The 19576-nt window shown below is 40.1% G+C and overlaps 2 protein-coding genes across 2 annotated transcripts; both read left to right on the forward strand.

Moving 5' to 3' along the window:
- The first annotated feature begins 249 nt into the window (after positions 1 to 249).
- Positions 250 to 2687, forward strand: LOC113137336 (uncharacterized). Its single transcript, XM_026318916.2, has 7 exons — positions 250 to 375; positions 456 to 716; positions 811 to 1116; positions 1202 to 1249; positions 1584 to 1682; positions 2075 to 2124; positions 2218 to 2687. The coding sequence occupies exons 1-7, from the start codon at positions 312 to 314 to the stop codon at positions 2326 to 2328; spliced, it is 939 nt and encodes a 312-aa protein (XP_026174701.1). The 5' UTR covers positions 250 to 311; the 3' UTR covers positions 2329 to 2687.
- Positions 2688 to 5408: 2721 nt separating this feature from the next.
- Positions 5409 to 7557, forward strand: vrtn (vertebrae development associated). The gene is made up of 2 exons (XM_026319147.1): positions 5409 to 5720; positions 5833 to 7557. The coding sequence occupies exons 1-2, from the start codon at positions 5409 to 5411 to the stop codon at positions 7555 to 7557; spliced, it is 2037 nt and encodes a 678-aa protein (XP_026174932.1).
- The last annotated feature ends 12019 nt before the right edge of the window (positions 7558 to 19576 follow it).

The raw sequence follows: 19576 nt of genomic DNA on the forward strand, positions 1-19576 counted from the left end.
CAATACTCTATAACAGGCAGCAATTCCAATCTCAAAGTACTGAAATGAATATTTGAAACATCCTAATGGCATTTTTTTCCTTGATGATATATCTCAGTATTTTTATCTTATTAGATGTGTGAACCTAATTTATCCTACACTGTGAGAAAAGTCTAAGCTTTTGTGTTGCCAATGAGACTTTAAATGGAAAAGTTTTCTATACATGTTTCTACATGTTGGCACACTCAGGAAGTGACATTGCACTTGACGGTTAAAAGTGATGAGCATGAATCTCAATTGACCTTTTCAGAGTGGACAGGTTTGCAGACGGGATGGCTGGAACTCTCCATATAGTGATGTGGCTGCTCCTGCTGCTGATCTCTTTTATCAGACCAGGTAACTTGAACATTAACACAATCAATCTTGTCTTAGTATGTGACAGAATAATCTGACCTTTCTTTATCTCTTATTTCCAGGTGTAAATGGAAAAAATGGTCTGATTGCAAAAAGGGGTTATGATATTATGTTTCCATGTGATGAAGAGTTAGTCTGTTTTTATATATGGAAGATCAGGAAACACAGAACAAGTGAATATATTGCCATAGTCAGTAATGGAGAGATCCAAACAGCTAAATCAGGAGACAAGAACTGCATTCTTCAAATCAAAGATGTCAAACAGGAGGATGTTGGACATCATCGCTGCCAACAAAAGTCAAATGTCTTCTCTCCTCACTATAGTGAGTACTGTCAAGATTAACGTGTTATTGGGTTGATACAAATTGTATTTTGCCTGATCATAAGGAAGCTGATGAGAGACTTTCTTTTTTCCAGCGCCCGCAGCTGCCCCAGAATTAAACTTCATACCTGGAAAAACAGCGTCACTGCAGTGTGTTCTCCTCACCTACATGGAGCAGGGACACTGCTACACACAGCTAAAACAACAGGTTGGCCTGATGTGGGTTGATGAATCAGGCGCTGAGGTAGAAGAGGACTTCCAACATCAGATAAAACAGCATTCTTCATGTGATGTAACTCTGACAGTCACCCTTCCAAGTCCCGAAAACAAGACATTTAGGTGCCTGGCGACTGTGAATGATCAACTCCACACTTCAGTCGAGATGAGGGTCAGAGCCCAAGGTCTGTTTAGGACTCCTCCCAACCAGTAGACTCCTATTTGGTAAACTAATTAAAGAATTAATAATGAATGTTGTTTTCATTCTAGCTTCCATATGGAAGGGAAGAGGATTCATCACTGAAACTGAACATCAAGGTACAGTGTAATTCATTCATTCAATCTCTCACTTTTAGCTTGATAACTTCAATTACATTCCAGTATATGTCAACAATCATACCAAGACAACAAAACAGCAGAAAATGTAATAACGCTTCAGCTAATTCTTTTCAAAGCTGCATTACCTTAAGCTTTAATCGAAAACAATTAAGGTTGTGACAAGTGCTAAGCAAATGAGGTATTTAGGTATCAAAATACTAAGGGGCATTCAAGAGTTCCCCATGTGCCCTTTAGTTTTTTAGGTATAGATTTACTTTTTGCAGCTGTACAAAACATGATTTTAGCAGGTTTTGATTTATACGTTTCTTCTCAGGTGACCAGCAGTACATGATCGGGGCATCTATAGGGGTGGGTTCCTGTGTTGTTTTGACAGCGGTGATTGCAATGTTTCTTTGGAACAGAAGAAAAACAAGTAAGTTGCACAAAACCTATTGAAGCTCTAGGAAGAGTCTGATGAAATCTTTACAATATAAATTTGTCATGTATCACAGCGATGCCTGTCCTATACATACACACACTCGCTTCTTAACTTCCACATACCAATACTCATGTTATCTTACACAACTGCACTTTGGTCTTTGAGGCAATCACTTGCGTGAGATGTGGTAATATCCCACAAGATCTGTTTTCACTGTTCCCAGTAATATTTTGTAAATGTCGAGTCATAAGGTCAGAAGGTTCATAGGCACAGGGAAATCTTGAGACACCAGCGTGCACAGAACTCAACATCTCCCTACACTTGGAGATTATGTAAAGACAATTTGTATTCAAATGTAAATTTGTGCATTTGTATTCTTTCCTTAGACGGCCAGCAGCTTGATGAGCCTTCGTCTCCCCAGTCACTAACTAATGATGTAAGTCAATTCGTTTGCACTCACATATATAGAGCAATATATATTGTTTAGGCCAATAGAAAGTTATTCAAACTGTGTGTTTTTGTTCCTCAGGTGATGGATACAGACGTCATTTACGCTGATATTATTCTCCCAGTTGGCTCTGACAGAGTGTGGGTCACTGAGTGTGACTCCACTGAATACGCCTGTATCCAATATGTTTAATCTGTTGTCCAAAATTTAAACTGCAGTATAGCTTGACTTTGTTTATGAGCTCCTGCAGTGCTGCCACCATGTACAGTAGGCCTATTTCAATACTGTGAAACGCTCCACACCAAATCACTATACTATTTCTGTAGGTAGCTACAGAAGTCATCACCTGGCAGCTATTTTGCCCTTTGACCGACGCATTTAACATTTTAGCTTCAGAAAAAATGTACATGCTTTTTAAATAACCTTAGTAAAGATACTGCACTTTTCTTTTTAGAGAGAGCAATTAAAAAAAATTATAAAACACTGCTTGCATGTATTTTCTGCATCTCTTTCAGACCTAATAGACCTAATAAACAGCATCATGAACGGTTGGAGAATGGGACATGAATTATTATCTATATCATTTTTCTTTGCAAAACTTGAAAGCTGTGTTTAAGTCTGTAATAAATCCAAACATCTGGACGCATCTACAAAAAACAGACTTCTGAAAGAAAAACTTAGAGATGGAGAATCCATTGAACTAACTTTTGTAAATCTTCATTCCTGTTTCATGTAAATTTGCCTTCTTGTACTTCTCCCCTTCATGAAATGTGATTGTGTTCATTTTCCTGCGTGATTTGACTGTAGGTCAATAACACGACAAAAGGACAGACTGAACATTTTATTTTGGATAAATTCATGTCAGCAGTAACTCAACAAAATCAAAATTGTTTTTTTAAAGAGGTGGAGAGACTGCTGCTGAATATAGTAATGCATTATTTGCAGTATTGGCATTCAATTCAGTTCAGGTGAAGCTGCACTGCCAAATGCAACACCCTATTAATGGCACATACCTGACATTCTGCTCACGCAAACATGCTAAATTACAGTTTGTTTGGAGTGTACTGCTGGTTTCACTCAACAGCTCTTTCTACTATCCCCTACTAGTACACACACATACACGCATACAGTACACACAGACACAGCAGGCGAGAGACTGCCGGAGCCGGTCCCAGTGTTGCCCTATTTGCATTTTAAATGCTTGCAGCCAGCCCACTGTGTTCACAGTGCAGTGCAGCACAATCACCTAAGGTGTGTAGAAAGGCTACAGCCAAGAGTCTTAGGGGGTGATGAGCTGGTATTAACACAAACACTGACAAGGAAACAAGCGGTGAGCAAAGAGGAGAAGTCATGTATGGTGAGCTATGACCCCCTCATCTCATATCACATGTGATGGAAGCAGATCTTTAGCAGCTGTATGCATCCTGTCACCTCGTAATGTACAAAATGCAAACATGAACTGTGATATGTCAAATTGTTCCCTTTCATGTGCACTGCCTCTGTGCTCATTGTCCACATAGCTGATAAGCTTTAGGTCAAAGCCTTGAACCCCAGTGAACTCAGGCACCAGCCAGTCTGCCAAGTCCTTGGAGTGGACAGATCAGTGGGGGCCAAATGCTGTTGTCTCCCGGTGTGTAAATGTGTGTGTGTGTGTGTGTGTGTGTGTGTGTGTGTGTGTGTGTGTGTGTGTGTGTGTGTGTAAGAAGCCATAGGGTTGCAGTCTACAGTAGGGGCCGTGGGGGTTGGGGGACAGTCTCTAGGATTGTTGTGCGTGTGTGGAACAAAAGGCCTTCATTACTGAAATCCTGCAAAAGGCAGGAGAGGAGGTGTTAAAAGTAAGTGGAGAAACAAGCAGACCTGGAGCTCTGGAGCCTTCCTCTCCTCTTACTAAGCTCATGTCCACACCCTGTCTGCACATATCTACTCTAATCCACAAACTAGCCTTTGTGCCATGTCTGGAGTGCACACTGAGAAATAAAATAAACTGCAACAACAAAAGAAAATTCACTGTATCGTATAGTTTTGTGGATTTTTTTCCACAAATTTTAGACAAAGGGACAATTAAACTTTGTACCAAATATCTCTTATAATATTAAGGCTTGTCTGTCTATGAGACAAAAGGACCAGTAACCCGCTGATGCCAAGAGCACTTGACAAATAACCTTGAAAATGAACTGCTGACATCTGGAGATGGCTTTGACAAAGAAAAGCAAAAAGGTGTTTATAAAACCTAAAACCACCGATACCTGTTACAGGGCTGTCTCTGTGCTCCTGACACACTGGCTTTTGTTAACACTTCACATTGAAATTGACCCTGGCTGTAGAGTAAGAAGAAGAGGAGGGGGAGGGAGGGAGGTGTTTCTCGACGCAGAGAGACACACACACACACACACACACACACACACACACACACACAAAAGCGAATCGACGATTGATAATTTCCTGATGGGAGGTGCCGCTTATCACTCCCAACATCTCCTCTCTTACTGCTCACCGGAGGACAGGACGCTCTTGGAGCTGCGCGCACACAATGGATTAAAACTCCCAGAGAGAGAGAGAGAGAAAGAGAGAGATCGTGTAGTATCAGCTGCGAAAACCCTCTGCCAACAAACAAAGTGACTTCCTTTGAGACATATTTTAGTCTCCGGTCGCTGAGGTAAGAAAAACACTTGTTTCCAGAAATGTTTTGCGTTGTGAGTAACCAGGCGTGATAATTTATTTAAGATACGCGTTTAATGGAACCAAACTTTGCGTAAACTGCCTTAAAGCGGTGCAAATTCCGTAGAAGTGTTTGAGGTAACATCAAAAAATACATAAATTAAGCTTTGCTGTTAGCGAGTGTGGATTGTATTGGATCTGACTTCCCATCATTTAAAACAATAAGTCATACCAGCGGGTTTTCCATGTTTTGCAGCTGTTTTTTTCACTAGTGTTTGCTTCAGTGTGATTTGTACTAGGCCTAAGCTAAACACACAGTATATTTAGGTGGAGTGAGGAGGTAAGATGTCTTCAAATGGTGCAGGCATGAATCCATTGTTATTGTACCAACAGTATTTTCCTGTAGTTGTTGTTTGTGTGAGGACAGACCATAGTAATCTGCATATTCTAGTCTACTGTTAACAAAGCTGTTTCCAGAGCTCTGCAGCATCAGCTCACAGACTTACCAGAATCTTTAGATTTTACTTATTCTTGAAGATGTCGAGCTTCAGTCTTCATCTCTAACTTTTTATCTTCTCGTCCTCCTCCCTCCCGCTCTCATCAGGTTTCCAGGCATGATTCCGCGAAACGAGGTCGTGTTGTCTGTTCTCAAGGCTCTTCAGGAGGCCACAGAGAGCTCTGGCCTGGGTGATTTGATCAAAGTGGCCAGGGAGGTGTACCAGGTCCTTGCTCCTTTCCAGCTCCCCAGGATGCCCTGTCAGAATTTCCCAGAGTGGGCAGGCGTCGACACCACAGCTCATAGCCTGTACCCGGCCGATGCGCCCAGAGACCTTCTGCCTCTGAACTGTAAGGGTGAAGGCAACTTGCTGTTTGACGCTGTTAGCATGCTGTTAGTGGGCAACACTGGACTTAGCTTGGAGCTACAGGTGAGCAGTGATTGTTCATGGTCTTGGTCTCTACATCAAAACTAGACATTAATTTTTTTAAATGTGCAATTAATGGTTGCAGTATTAATTCCATTAATATTGTCACCCACAGGTGCGGACTGTAGTTGAAATGGTGCTGTGGAAGAGGTACTACCTGTCTGGGATGATTGATTCAAAAATGATGCTCCAGGCTGTTCGCTTCAGTCTTTGTGCAGAAGAGTCTGAGGACATGCTCAACTTGCCAGTCGCAGTCTTGGAGGCCATCTTTGATGCAGACGTCAAAGCTTCTTGCTTCCCTGGGTCCTATGCTAACATGTGGCATGTGTACGCCCTCTCTTCTATCCTTCAGTTTAACATCTACTCCATCTATCCCATGTTCAACCTCAAGATCAGACCCTATTTCAACCGAGTCATACGTCCTAGGACCTGGCCTAAAGACTCTGAGCCACGAACCCTCCACATCATGTGGTCAGGCGAGCTGCAGTCTGAGTCTTTCAGGCCGAATCATTTTGTCGCACTAGTTCAGACCACTGACCTCATGTTTGGAAGTCCTGACAGTGAACAGAAGGTGTCACCTGTGAAGAGCGAGGAACTGCTGAACCAGGATGCACAGCTGTCTTACCCGAGCCTGAAGGACAAATACAACATCACAAAAAGAACCTTCTACCGTTGGAAGAGGCAGACGCAGGAGCACTGCAAAAAGTCCGCAGCCAGGTATGAAGCAAAGTATTTTCTGCAGGCCTGTTACTTGGAGGGCAAGCTCATCCCCCTGCACCAGTTCAAAGAATTCTTCCCTGAAATTTCAAGGTCATCTTACTACAATTGGAAGCATGAGCTCCTGAAGGGAGGGAACTTATCCACTTCATCTTCAACTGGAGAGATTAGCCCTGGGGAGAGCACAGAGCAAGAGGCCTGGTCTTCACCTGAAGCAAAGCAGGATGAGCTAGACCACCATGACAGCATGGCTAACATGTTCAGCCTCGGCAAACTGGATCTGGAGCGGGCCCAGAATGTGGCACACATGCAGGAAGCAAAGCGCTCTCTGCAGAATTGCATCGCCATGAATACCTCCTTTCCCTTCAGGATCTTCAAAAGAAACTTCCCAGGGATTTCCAGATCAACCTACTACAACTGGAGAAGGGAGGCCATGTTATTCAACAGAGGTTATAAAAGCAGTATTGGTAGCAGTGAGGACAGCTCGGATGCTGACAAGTGTCAGAGTCCGTCGCCAGTCCAGCCTGTGATGCCGAGACAGAGGATCTGTAGGCGGCAACACAGGAGTTTCAGGCTTGCATACATGAGTAAAAAGCAGCTCAGGGATGCTGCAAAGCTGTATGTCCAGAAATCAAAATGGTCCCTAACAAAGTTCAAGCTCAAGTTCCCATCCATGTCCCCTTGTTTCTATTGGCTGTGGCGTAGCAGGCAGAATTACAAGAAGAAGAAGATGGTCACCCAGGAGAACAGCCTTCCTCAGAATCTGGAGAGTACCGCAACAGAAGACAACCTACTGGAGAGGGGAATGGAAAGTCAGCATGTGCTCCCATTTGTTGAGAGTCCTAAATATCTAGGAAATTCCACCACGCCCTCCTTTGATGTCCCACATTTAAAACACAACCTTCACAGCAGGGCGTCCATCGATGAGCAGATGTTTGCCATGGATGTTGTTGCTCTGGCCAACTTCAAGGCCAAGGCCAAGCTGTTCCTGCAGCAACGCTTTGAGGAGAAATCCTTCCCCACATTTAAAGAATTCAGGTCTTACTTCCCCTTCACTCCACGCTCCACATACTACATGTGGAAGCGAGCTTTGCATCATGGGGTGTCACTGGTTCATGGGTAAATGCACATTTCTTTTATATTGTTAAAAATGGGTTTCAGGGAGCAGAGTAAGCTCTACTTAAAAAACTTATTGGTCCAGAAACACATTTGTCTCTCTGCCTCTGTATTTTGCTGCAAACATACAAAAAGACTGTTAAGTATACTAACTTTACATCTAAAAGCATTGTGTCCTTCCTCTGCCCCACCACCGCAGCTCATTCCTCCCTCCTGGACATTTGCACGTGTGTGAAAAGAAATTGAGTCGTGGGTCTGTTTAAACCCTGCATGTTGTCCTCCAGGCAAAAGGCAGTTCAAAGCTGTTCTTCAGTGGCATTTTGTTTGAAGCTGTTTCTTCTCCATTCTCTTGTAATCCCTGCTAAGCATTGTACTTGGGGCCCCTTATTTTTTTTTCAGTTTTCATTGTAGTATTATTGTTAATGCTTAAATGTTTGCTTTTTTTTTGTCAGTGCATGTAATTGACCTGAGAGGTTCTTGGTGGTTTGAAGTTTTTTGATTCTTTGAATATAAAGAGCAGCCAGTATTGGTTTTGAGAGATTACTACGTCATCAGACATCCTCCATAAACAGGGTTCCAGTCCGTTTTCATGCCTCCATTTTTTATTATTGAATGTACACACCTCAGGGATTCACAGATTTTAGGTGACTAAGAGTTTGGCATTTTTAAATGCCCATTGTTCTTGTAATCAACACTGTGAAGTGACTTTTGTCACACTGTATTTGCACTAAAATGGTTCCCATTACACTATTGAATGTATTGTCTTAACCAGTTTGCACACTTTGGTTAAGTTCCTACTTGAATTTTTTTTAACAACTCTATTTTTGAAAAAACAGAATATAAATGAAGGTGTTTTATTTTTTTGTACATTCCATTTCAAAACTACCTATTTCTCTGAAAGGTCATGGAAAACCCGCCTTCTAAAGCTACCTTTGTCTGCTATTCTGTTATAAATGAAGATACATTCCACTTGTCTCCACACAGACAGGTGTGTTTTGCGGAACTCCCAGTGTAATACCCCTGAACAACAGATTTCAATTCACGTTTGTTCTTTAGGTATTTATTTTTGTCGTTCATCACGTCTGGAATTGGTACTGTTGATACTGGTAGTACACGTTCTGTTCATTCAGCAGGTGAGGCAAATTGTACCAGCTGTATATCAATAAACTGTCAACCAGCACCAACCGTTCTCTTTGATAACTCCTCAAACATCATGGGTTGTTATTTATTTATTTTTGCTTATGTGTTTTGAACATGACCTATATGTTACCTCATTAGCACAGGCTTCCTCTGAAAAATCATTACATTTGCTACATGTCTCGTCTTGTCTGCGACAATTAAGGCAACCTTAAACCAACTTTCCTGAATCAGTTGCTTCTTCCACATTGGTGAGTCGTCATTCTGGGTCAAGTGATACCAGCGACCCCTTTTTAAGGACATCTAATCTTCTGCTCCGTCAGCTCCATCTTGATTTGATTCTCTGGTGGGATAAATTAGACTACTTAACACAAGTTCGCTTTAATGGCAGAAGTCTGTAGTACGTTGTAACCTAAAAGATGTGTCAAGCCTTGCCAGGGTGATTCAATTCAACAACCACAAAAGATAAACAGAGCAAAAAAAGGAACCAAATTACTTTGTGTAACCACATACAAGCAGTTCAAACCAAGCCAGTGGTTAAATAACAGCTATAAGCTTTGAGGCTGGTTTTGTGGTTTTTGCTCATTGCCTTTGCTTTGTGTAGCCATTGTGCTTATGCTAATGAAGGCAATGGTTGAGAATGGGAGGGATGGAGTACAGAGTGGGGGAAGGAGTTAATTGCATGCATGGGAATAGAGGTGTTTGAGATAAGGCCAATATCCAGGAGTTTGGGGGAGGGCTAGAGGTATAGAGAGGAGGAAGGGGTGGGGGCAGGGGGAACTGTGGTGTTCATCAGGTGATACCACAGTGATGTCTGGCAAAGACTTTCACAACGACGCCTCAAACCGTATATTTACTTGTTTTTGCTTACTACTTACCTATTTTGTACTTACCTATTTTGTTGTCTATGCTTAGGTACAGAACAAATATGTGCAAGACTTGTTCTACTGCTTCTTAAAACCATATCCTGACATATCCAGATATCTTCTAGAGGTTGGAGATTTAAAACATGCCCCAAATCATTCACACCACAGATAAATACATTTTAAAAATTAATTTTAATTTTAACATATCACAAATTTTTAGCGTTTTTCTTTGTTATCATATCACTTTCTACTCTTCCTACCACACCCATAAAGAATCTTCCTTAGGTTTTTGCACTGTGATATATTGAGGTGAGGCTTTAGCCCAGAACACGTTTGGCCCTGTCAAAGGTTCACACTAACACTAAGTTAACTCCAAAGTCCCGGACCGATTGTGGAGCGAAGCGGAACTTATGATAGCGTCGTAGAGAGGGGCAGTAATTTAGCGACGCACATGAAGGACGAGGAAGGTGCGCACATGGCATTGGAGCGTGAAACGTTCCAGTGGGAACGTCCAGTCTGGCCTCCTTGGATAGTTCAAGAACAAAAAGGAAGGTAAATGAGAAAACTAGCACATTAAATTGTGTAGGAATCGAAGTTGGTCGCCCAAAGTTGAAACTTACATTTTTCACAAATTGTCCCTAAGTTAACACACTGCTCTAAGTCCCACCAGTGAAACCATTTGCCTCTTTCTGCAGATTATTGTGTGGCCACAGTAGAATGGACAGACAATTATATTTTATACATCATATCAACTTTAAGCAGTTGGGAAAGAGGGAAGCTGTGTGTACTGACGTATAGAGATCTGTAATTTGATATTTGACTAATCTAATGTGATTGTAGATAGATTAGTTTTCCCATTCAATGAGCAATTCTTACTAGTCTTAAATAACTAATTGTTCTTAAAAAGCCTTGCAAATATCTCTACCGTGAATTCAGTCGGTGGAATAAAAGCTAAAACGGTGGAGTGACGTCAGTGACGTCATTTCGGGTATCCAAAATTGTGACTAGTCAGGATGTAATAGTAGATAATCTAAACTTGAAATATGGATATTGAAGTGAAATCAGTTTAATGTTAAAACAGTTTGCCATAGCTGCCATGTTCTTTTTTTTTTTAACCACTAGATAACCAATAATGATCTAAAGACTTGGACAGTGCCAGAGAAAAGGTAAACAAACCCATTTTAGAAAGCAAGTTAACATTTGAATAAGTTTGTAACCTTTGAACCTGTTAATTAGAGTTTTTATTACATTATCTGTTTTATTTATATATGTAGGTGAACCCATCTCAACCAACCAATGCCTATCATGCCTAGAAAACATAGGCCCAGTGCAATCATGACTTAGCCCCTCATCATTTCAGTTGCTAAAAACACCTCCGGTACTCAGTACTTTACGTTTAGGCAAAAACCATCAGACAGAGTTTGTCATAGATCACTTTATGATGTTTTTAAATATTTCTGTGTATTTCTGCTTTCATATCCCTAACAAACTCCTGTAGAACTTAATTTATGTTGAATAGTCACTGGATGTGTTTTCTTTTTATATCATAAAAGTAATTTAGCCTGGGTTAATGTAGAGAGACTGAACTGAACCACATCCCTGGTTTGGGTCTGGTGTGGGATCTTTGTTCCATCCCTTGATCCCTCTCGTTTTACTACTGTCTGTGCTAAAAGAATAAAAAGACTAAAGTTTATATTAAATAAGAAAATGAGTAGATAATAAATACTGATAGCTAATCAGTCCAGTCAGATAAACACTATTCCCTCACATTTTGGACATTTCTCAGTATGATGTTAGTTTGTGTAGCCATGGGCTTTAGCTACCTGCTAAACTTTGAACTTAGCATATGAATGTAAAACTGAAATGGACACATTCATCACAAAACTGGAACAGCTACAGCAAAGGCCGTATGTTAGAGAAGGTAAGATCTCTGTTATTCCACATGAATGAACAAAGAGATATTTGATGACATTTAAAAAAAAAAAAAAAGTTTATTTTATTTTGTTAAGTCATGTTATCATTGTCTAAGAATCTCCCAAGTTACCGACGTTGGCATAAGTAAATATTTGATGACTGCTTTGCCTATGGGGCTGGTTGCCATCTCCATCTTCATTACTGCATGATGGGAGGAAATCTCACTGGCACTGAACTACTCTAGATTGTTTATCTCAAAAATAGCATGAAAATAATGAGGGTTGGCAGGTGGGAGCTGATGTCTTCAAGGATTAGCATACTGCAGTTGGTTCAGAAAGACAGAGCAGTAAAGCAGAGAAAGACTTCAAGGATGCCAAATTTTCTGAGTAAACAAAACAGACCTGTGGGACTCTAAACATGTGGTCTGCTGCCAGTCACCCTCTAAAATGAACAGCGATATGAAGTCTGAAATTTGACCTAGGTGTCAATTTCTAATAAATAAATGCACTCATAAAGATAACACTCCATGAAAAATATAGATGCATGCACATGTTTTATACATTATCAAAAACATGCCAACCTGTGTGTTTAAGTGTATTAATTATTAAACATGGTTTCAGAAAGTTTCTGTTTCACAACCATGTATCCTTGCTTGGAGACGGTTTATCCACTAGGTGGTAGTAGTTTGCTTCAAAAGACAGTTCCTGTGCGTTTGGTTGCCCTTATGAAAAAACTGACTTCAGGTACACATACTGTGGTTTGGACACAAAATCAATGTGATACCGCATAGTTCAGGGTGTGCAGTGCAGATTTTTCTTGTGATAACTCCATTAATAAACATAATACAACACTGCAGCCAGTAATGCATAAATCCGATAATGTCTGGGAAACAAATTGTTCAGTGACAAGATTAGTCTAGTAACAGTGGGCTACAGGAAGAAAGAAGAAAATAAGATATAAGAGCACCTTAGAGCCCATGTGGAGTATTATTTTTTTTTTATGCCAGGGCTCAGTGTATCTGTTAGTTTAATGGTTATTAGTGTACATGCAAATAGGTGTTGTCCACAATGCTAATTCATTGCACCTGTGTCTATCCAATGTGCACATGCAGGATACCTTATGTATTTGTACACAGTAGCTGTACCTACATGGGGAAAAAGGATCTGGGTCAGGTTGGTAATTCCATCCATCAGCACAAGGAGCGCGCTGTTCATGCTCAGGCAGGAGGACATCAGTTCTGGTACATGGCTGATACGCTTTGTAGACTAAAGTGCATGGTGGATGTAAAGGTACTAATATCAGACCTTTGTGCACATGCTGGGCACAAGCTCACCAAACCATTAGGAGCACTGTTCACTTATCCCTAATTCATCAAACCCTAGTCATCAAGTTTTTTCAAACCACCCATTTCGTGGATGCTATTTTTATATGCTTTTTAGATTCATCTCAATGCATTTTTATGATCTAACAGAGTTGGAAACCAAAACGTGTTTATGTGTGTTCTTACTCAGTAAGGACGCAAATAAACACATTAAATATCTTGATTCCTTAAAGAGACTGAGCATCATGTCACATTAGCTGACAAAAATAGAACCCCAAGTCTTAAGATTTTGAGTTACAATAAGCAGATGCATATTTTTTTCATGATTATTAACATTTTATGGAAAAAAGACAAAGTTATGCAGAGTGTAAAACCAGGGCACTCACAGAGGGACAATCTGACGCCATACTTGACTTCAAAATGTGGCTGAATAAATTTTTCTGAAGGTGTATATCTGCTTGTGAAATGGGGTTCTGAATGAAGCTTTTTTCCTTGAATAATGTGCAATTTGTATGCCTAATTATGCATAATGTTGTCTGTGAACATGCTCAAACCTTGAAGGCATGGTAAAGAGGGTTTTGTTAATGCAAACCAGAGGAGGAAAGCATTAGTTAATTCAATAGGAAGTATTATTTACTTATAGCTGCCTTATGTTTCCCCTCACATTTACTCTAAAGTGATTTACTGTAGGTTTGCTGCAGTTGTTGTTGTGTACAGAACCTCCCATTTAATCTCTCAGCAAATAAATAAATACACACACACACACTAATATACACACTGCAGCTACTGATCAGAGAACTACACTGACAAATTAATCAATGAATGACAACTCTTGAGTAGTTTTCCCTTTCTCTTTGTTTGCACTGAATCAATAATTCTGTGATGCGTTTTTGCTGATTAATGGAGGGAGAGAAAGTATGTGTGTGTGTGTGTGTGTGTGTGTGTGTGTGTCAGACATCTAAGACTGTCATTGTATTAACAAGAGCGGTTATTGCAACTCTGATCCTAGTTGCCTCTTGTGAGCTACATGTCAATGAGGGCTCAAGGTCAGGTAAATAAGGGTAGTGATGGTTAATCCGTGTTTGCGGTCACATAATCCTTTGTGTATATTTGTTTTGTGGTATTGTACAGTTCAACCACCTGTAAAATTTCGATTCAACACAAGCTGGCAGAAGCCAGAGGCTTGATCCCTCGATGTAACATCCAGACTTCGAGTCAGAGAGCAGAACGGCCAGGCTGTGAAGTTTAATAAAGTTGGATCTGAAGATAAGAAAGTGTAAGGAGAATTTATTATCTACCTGTGCATCCATCCATCTCTAGTGAAAACCCAGTTGAAGTGGAGTTAAGGTAAGAGGGAGCTTACCAGTTTTATAAGAAACCAACCAGTATTATACTTTTATTTTGTTTGTTACTATTGTTTTCATTTCTAGAACCTGTTCAGTGAAACCTTGCCTGGTACACCTAGACTGTGTTTCAGTACAGTACAGTATGTTCAAACTTAAATAGTTTGATGATTTTTGGATACACACTTATTTGATCTATTTTCTGTCCATTAGAAATGAAGCTGCAAAAAAAACAGTTTGCCTGGTAACAAAATTTGCCTAACAGCTCTTTGAAAGCTCATTAACATTTTTTTTAAATTTACCATGATGGTGCTATAGGCAACCAGCTGAGACTGGTCCCTCAATCTGGCCAAGAAATAGTTCCTCACCTAACTCCCATGTAAAACCATGTATTTTTGGTTTTACACTTAAGTTTTTGTATGGGTGGAAGAAATAAAATTAAACATTTATATCGAGCTGTAGAGATGCTGATGTGTGAATTTTGAATTTATCATACAGACATAATGGTATCAATCTTATAATCTGAGCATGAAAGCAAATAAGTGTTTCTGAAAATGTCTTGACATTTTAATTAACTGAATTCCAGCTCTAAACGAGGAATTCACCCCTATTAATCGGGGTTTTAACTGTTCTAAGTTCTTTTATTGATAATCCTTATATTCATAGTTTTATTGCATTAGAAATATAGAAAACGAATATATCAATGCACCAAGAAAGAAAGGAGAGAGAGGTGTACTTACGCATGCATCCAAGGACTTCACCCTTACCTGAGCTCTGAAAAGGCAGAATAAATACATGCCTGCCCATCCCAAGATGTGCATTTTTCTCAGCTTCCTACAGGGATTGGTGTAAGGAAACCCATTCTCCATATCCCATACTAATGCCCTCTTTTGATTCCCAGTGTTATTAACAAAGCCTTGGTATTAATCTCAAATGAATGACCCATAGTGACCACGTGGGCCCTATTGTGAGCTGGGTGGGTGTAGGCACAGCTGTTGGTTCCTCTAATGACTAATGTCCAGGGTGGTGATTAAAAGTACTGCAACCATGAACCATGAACTCATTTCAGCGTAAGCTATTGTCAGCAGAATGAGAAGATAAGAGCTAATTGTTAGATTTTGTTTCAGTGCAAGAAAAAGAAAGAGCGACATACCAAAGAATAGCTATGAAGTAGGGACAGGAAATTAGAGGATGGGTAATAACTGGCTGTCTACATTAGTAACTCTCAGCAAACACTTTAAATGGGAGCTCTTGTATTAATATCAGCAGAGTTTTCATAGAGTAGTCTACACAACTTCATGCTTGTTAAATATAACCCCTTTTGTGTCATTTTAGCAGAAAGTAGAGTGGGTGAGATAATCCAGAATAATTTTTCTTCCTGGCTGGAGAGAACCATCATTTTTGTGCCTCATACTTGTCCAAGCCAGACAGTAACACTCAGTAAGTAGATGTGACCTATACATGATGGGTTAAGCAGACTGTTATTTGATTTAGGTGCTCGCTTGCTGATATGTCTTCAAATGACCCAGCTTCTACACTTCTGCTCTTTAACCTTTCACCTTCAAAGAGGACTCAGATGTCCTTGGCTCTTTAGAGCAGAGATCTTGTAACAAGAAGGACAGATGTCTTCAGGTAGACCAAGGTGATGCTTATGCATTATATGTGACATCAGCCTATTCCCCCAGACTACAGTAAAACTCAAAGCTTTAACAATAACAGTGAGCTGCGCCATTTGGGTTAAATAAAATACTTTGTAAATCCAACTTGAGTTGATCAAGTCGTCCCTCGTGTCAATTCAAGTCCTTTGCTGAGTATATTAGATTGAATTATTACAGCTGTTTTAGTCATACAGTGTCTCAAGCGTCAGTTAGACGGCTTTGGGGTTGTGATAATTATAGAAATTTACAGAACTAAAAAGATCTTAGATGTGTGCTTGGGGAAACACATTTTACCTTCAAGCTAAGCATTCTACACAACTGCCCTTGTGAGAGCTCTACTCCCGAATTAAAGTGTGTGTAGAGGCTTTTCTGTAAAAGGTTATGGATTATTTATGCTCACAAAAGAATCATTATTTCAGATTCCCGGCCATGTAATCATAGCCAGGCAATGACGTGTCCGTTTTACTAATTAATCTATCCGATGACATTTGAAGAACATGAAGTCAAAGTGTTTGTCAGCATGGATTAATGAAAATAAACTGCTGTATACTCAGAGGCTTGCAAAGTATTTATTATTGCATTGATTTCACTGAAAATCTCTGCCCATATTCCACTGAAACTGGAAAAAAAAAACATTAGTGCCTAATTTCTAAGCATGTAATTGAGTGTTTTTTTTTAATTAGGACATCTCTGTAATCCTTACTTATTAATGTGTGAGTGTACTAAGTTAAGTAAAAGTCAGATAGAGGTTAGGACACTTTAATTTGCTCACCATAACATAGATATTAGAGTATGCATTATATTCTAAAACTCCACTGTATGTCCAGACTGCTCACAGCGGTACTCCAGTATGTATCACAATGTTATGTTGTGTTTGTCTTGAATATCAAGTTTATGTCAATGCTTGTTTCCATGCACTGTCACCATGCCAGCTGGCTGTAAAATTATAGATGATCTGATTTTGCAGTCCTAATAAACATAGAGAGATACTGATGAACATGTGAGAAAATTAGTTGTAACGTACAAGTACCCATATGGTCGGTGTATGTGTGTGTCTGTGAGAGTGCTGGAGCAAAGGCTGGTCCCGCTCACCATGCTGAATTATAGCTGTGTCACTTCCAATCAGGTCTGTAATATTTCACACAAAGGCAGAGGAGTCCGAAACCCGTCTGTCTGAGTGCATTTGTTCATCTGCCTACTCTCAAAGCAGAACCTTTTGATTGTGTCTAGAGAATTGGGCAGTATTGTTTCCTAAAATCACCAAGAAGAAAAAGAGAACATTTTTTGTGTAATATAGGTAGATATCAATATAATATCATCCCCATGAGAGCTTCTGATGCATTTAACATGTGTGTTGGCATTTAGAACTTGTTTTGAGCAGGTTTTGGTTGAAAGATTCAAGTGCTGGTGTGGTATGGGTCGAGAATTCAAAATTTCACAAAATAAAAAATCAGGATTCCGGTCGGTCAGGACACCTACTGAGCACAATAGGTTCATCTATATAGAGATCAATGTAATGTGAAATCATCTTGGTGTTGTAATGGGTGCAGTGAGGCAGAATAAGATAAAAAAGATTGTGTCGAGGCGATAAAGTCTCTGGGGCTGTCCTGGATTTTCTGCTTCAGTATTGGTGCAGAGTTCCATGTTTGGAGCACTTCTGCCATAAGAAGCTCTTTGCTCACATCCACAGAATGAGGATGTGAGCAAAGAGTGTTTGTCTGCTCTGCATTAGGTTGTCCAGATAGTTTTCATCTACAGTGCTACTACCAAGGAGCACTGTTTTGTTCTGCATTATTGTGTGTGATTACAGGTTAAGTTAAAAAAAAAAAAAAAAATCCTTACATGATAGCACATCTACTGTTGTCACCATGTGTCCACCATATTTCCTCAGAACTGCTTCCTCACACGTGCCACACCTTTTCACTGTCAGTTTAAGGGGTTTGCGCCCCACTGTTTGTGCAACTTTCCGAAACCGACACTCTGACATCGACGCCCACTTTCCAAGATGAATGGCCACTGTGCAGGAGGGAGAAAGTGAGCAATAGTGTAAGTCACATCTCTCCCCTATTTTATGAGAGCCAGGTTTTTCACTCCAACTTGGAGTGGAGCTGTTCAGAACAACTATAAACACTTTTGATCTCTGCCATGGTTTAACCAAGAGGTGCGATGCTTAGGGACACGTTTCAGTAAGGTTTTTGAATGACTTCAAATAGCAACATCTAATATGGTAGCAGCGCACTGTAGTTTGGGGAGATGAAACTTTTTCAGTTCTGGATGCTGATTGTTGAGGATGCACTCAGCGTCTCTGATATCGTAGCACCAGTTCCTGGGGACTGGCAAACTTGGTATGCAATATGACCTTGTTAAACAGTAAATAAAAAGGTGAGAAATAGCTACATGTCCATCTGCTGCACAGATTGTACGCACATGTAGAAATGTGCATAGTGAAGTAGATTTAAAGCAGGATGCAGAACGATTTCAGACATCTTAAAGTAGGGGATGGGCAAATAGTCATGTCAAATTGATCTTGAAATAGATCTGAAATTAACTGCACCAGTGAAGGAAGTCACAGACAAGGATTCCTCAGGGTTTCTGCTGATATTGCTTTTGTACACAAAGAGGAGGACTTAATTAATTTGAGGCCTATGGTAAATCAAGTGAATTGTATTCATACTTAAACAATATAGAAAACCATAGCATGGACCAACTTCTTTCAGATGGGAGTTTTTATTTGCGTCTCACTTTTGTCTTCATGAAGGACCACTGATTCAAACTATATTATATTTAACCTGTTGAGCTTGCGCCACAATTGTGTTACAGTGATATACACCTGCGTTTATAGCTCTATCCACAGCAATTATATTGGCCTGTCTTTTGGTTAAAAATCAATGACTTGTTTTCTGTTTAGATGCAGTGGCTATAGCTGCAAATGAAGAGAAGAGGCGAGAGTAGCTTTGTTTTCATTAACTGTAAATTAAATGGCATTTCCCCTGCAGACTGGAACTTCAATCTGTCCTGATTTATTAGCTTTGGAAACAAACTCTGCGAGCTGTGCAGCAGATGACCAACTGATCCCCTGGGCCAGGTCCTTCATTTGAAGCAAGCGGCTGTAGCAGCGCTGCGTTGCTGTGCGTCCAATCCGAACGGGTCTTATCTGTCAGAAGGATATTGACTGCATTTTTCATTATCAGTCAAGGGTGTCCCTGCTAGTAAACTCACACTCACATGAAGTCAGCTATAAAAAGCGATACTCAAGAGGCTGCCCGGCCAAAAGACGACAGTCCCGGTACAACCATATGTCTCTCTCTGTCTCTCTTTCTTTGTCTTAAATAATCTGTCATTCTGTGTCTGTCTGTCACTCTGTGGCTTTATAGCTTTTTAATCAACTCTTCTCAGTGCCACTCACTGCTTGTAGAGGCTGGAGGTAAGAGAAAACAAGATGAGGACCTCAACTTCAGAACCTTCAGAAATCAGGTTATCACTCCATAGCAATAAAAATGACTAAGGAAGAAAAATAATAAACACTCTACACATAATATAGTTTCACAGCAAGAAATGATTTGATATTGACAATCCAGTAGGTAATAGAGTAATCTCTACATTTTGAGCAATGAAAATCTTAAAGAAATAGTTTGAAGTTTTAGAAAATACATTCATTGGCGTATTATATAGTGGTGCTGATAGTTTATCTCACTAGGATCTAACTCAGTTTACCTTTTGAATTCAGTACTAAATTGTTAACATATCTGTTCCTTTCGAAAGTGTTTCCCGATATCCCTTTGTTGAG

Source organism: Mastacembelus armatus, chromosome 24 (assembly GCF_900324485.2).
Source record: "Mastacembelus armatus chromosome 24, fMasArm1.2, whole genome shotgun sequence".
NCBI lineage: Eukaryota > Metazoa > Chordata > Actinopteri > Synbranchiformes > Mastacembelidae > Mastacembelus > Mastacembelus armatus.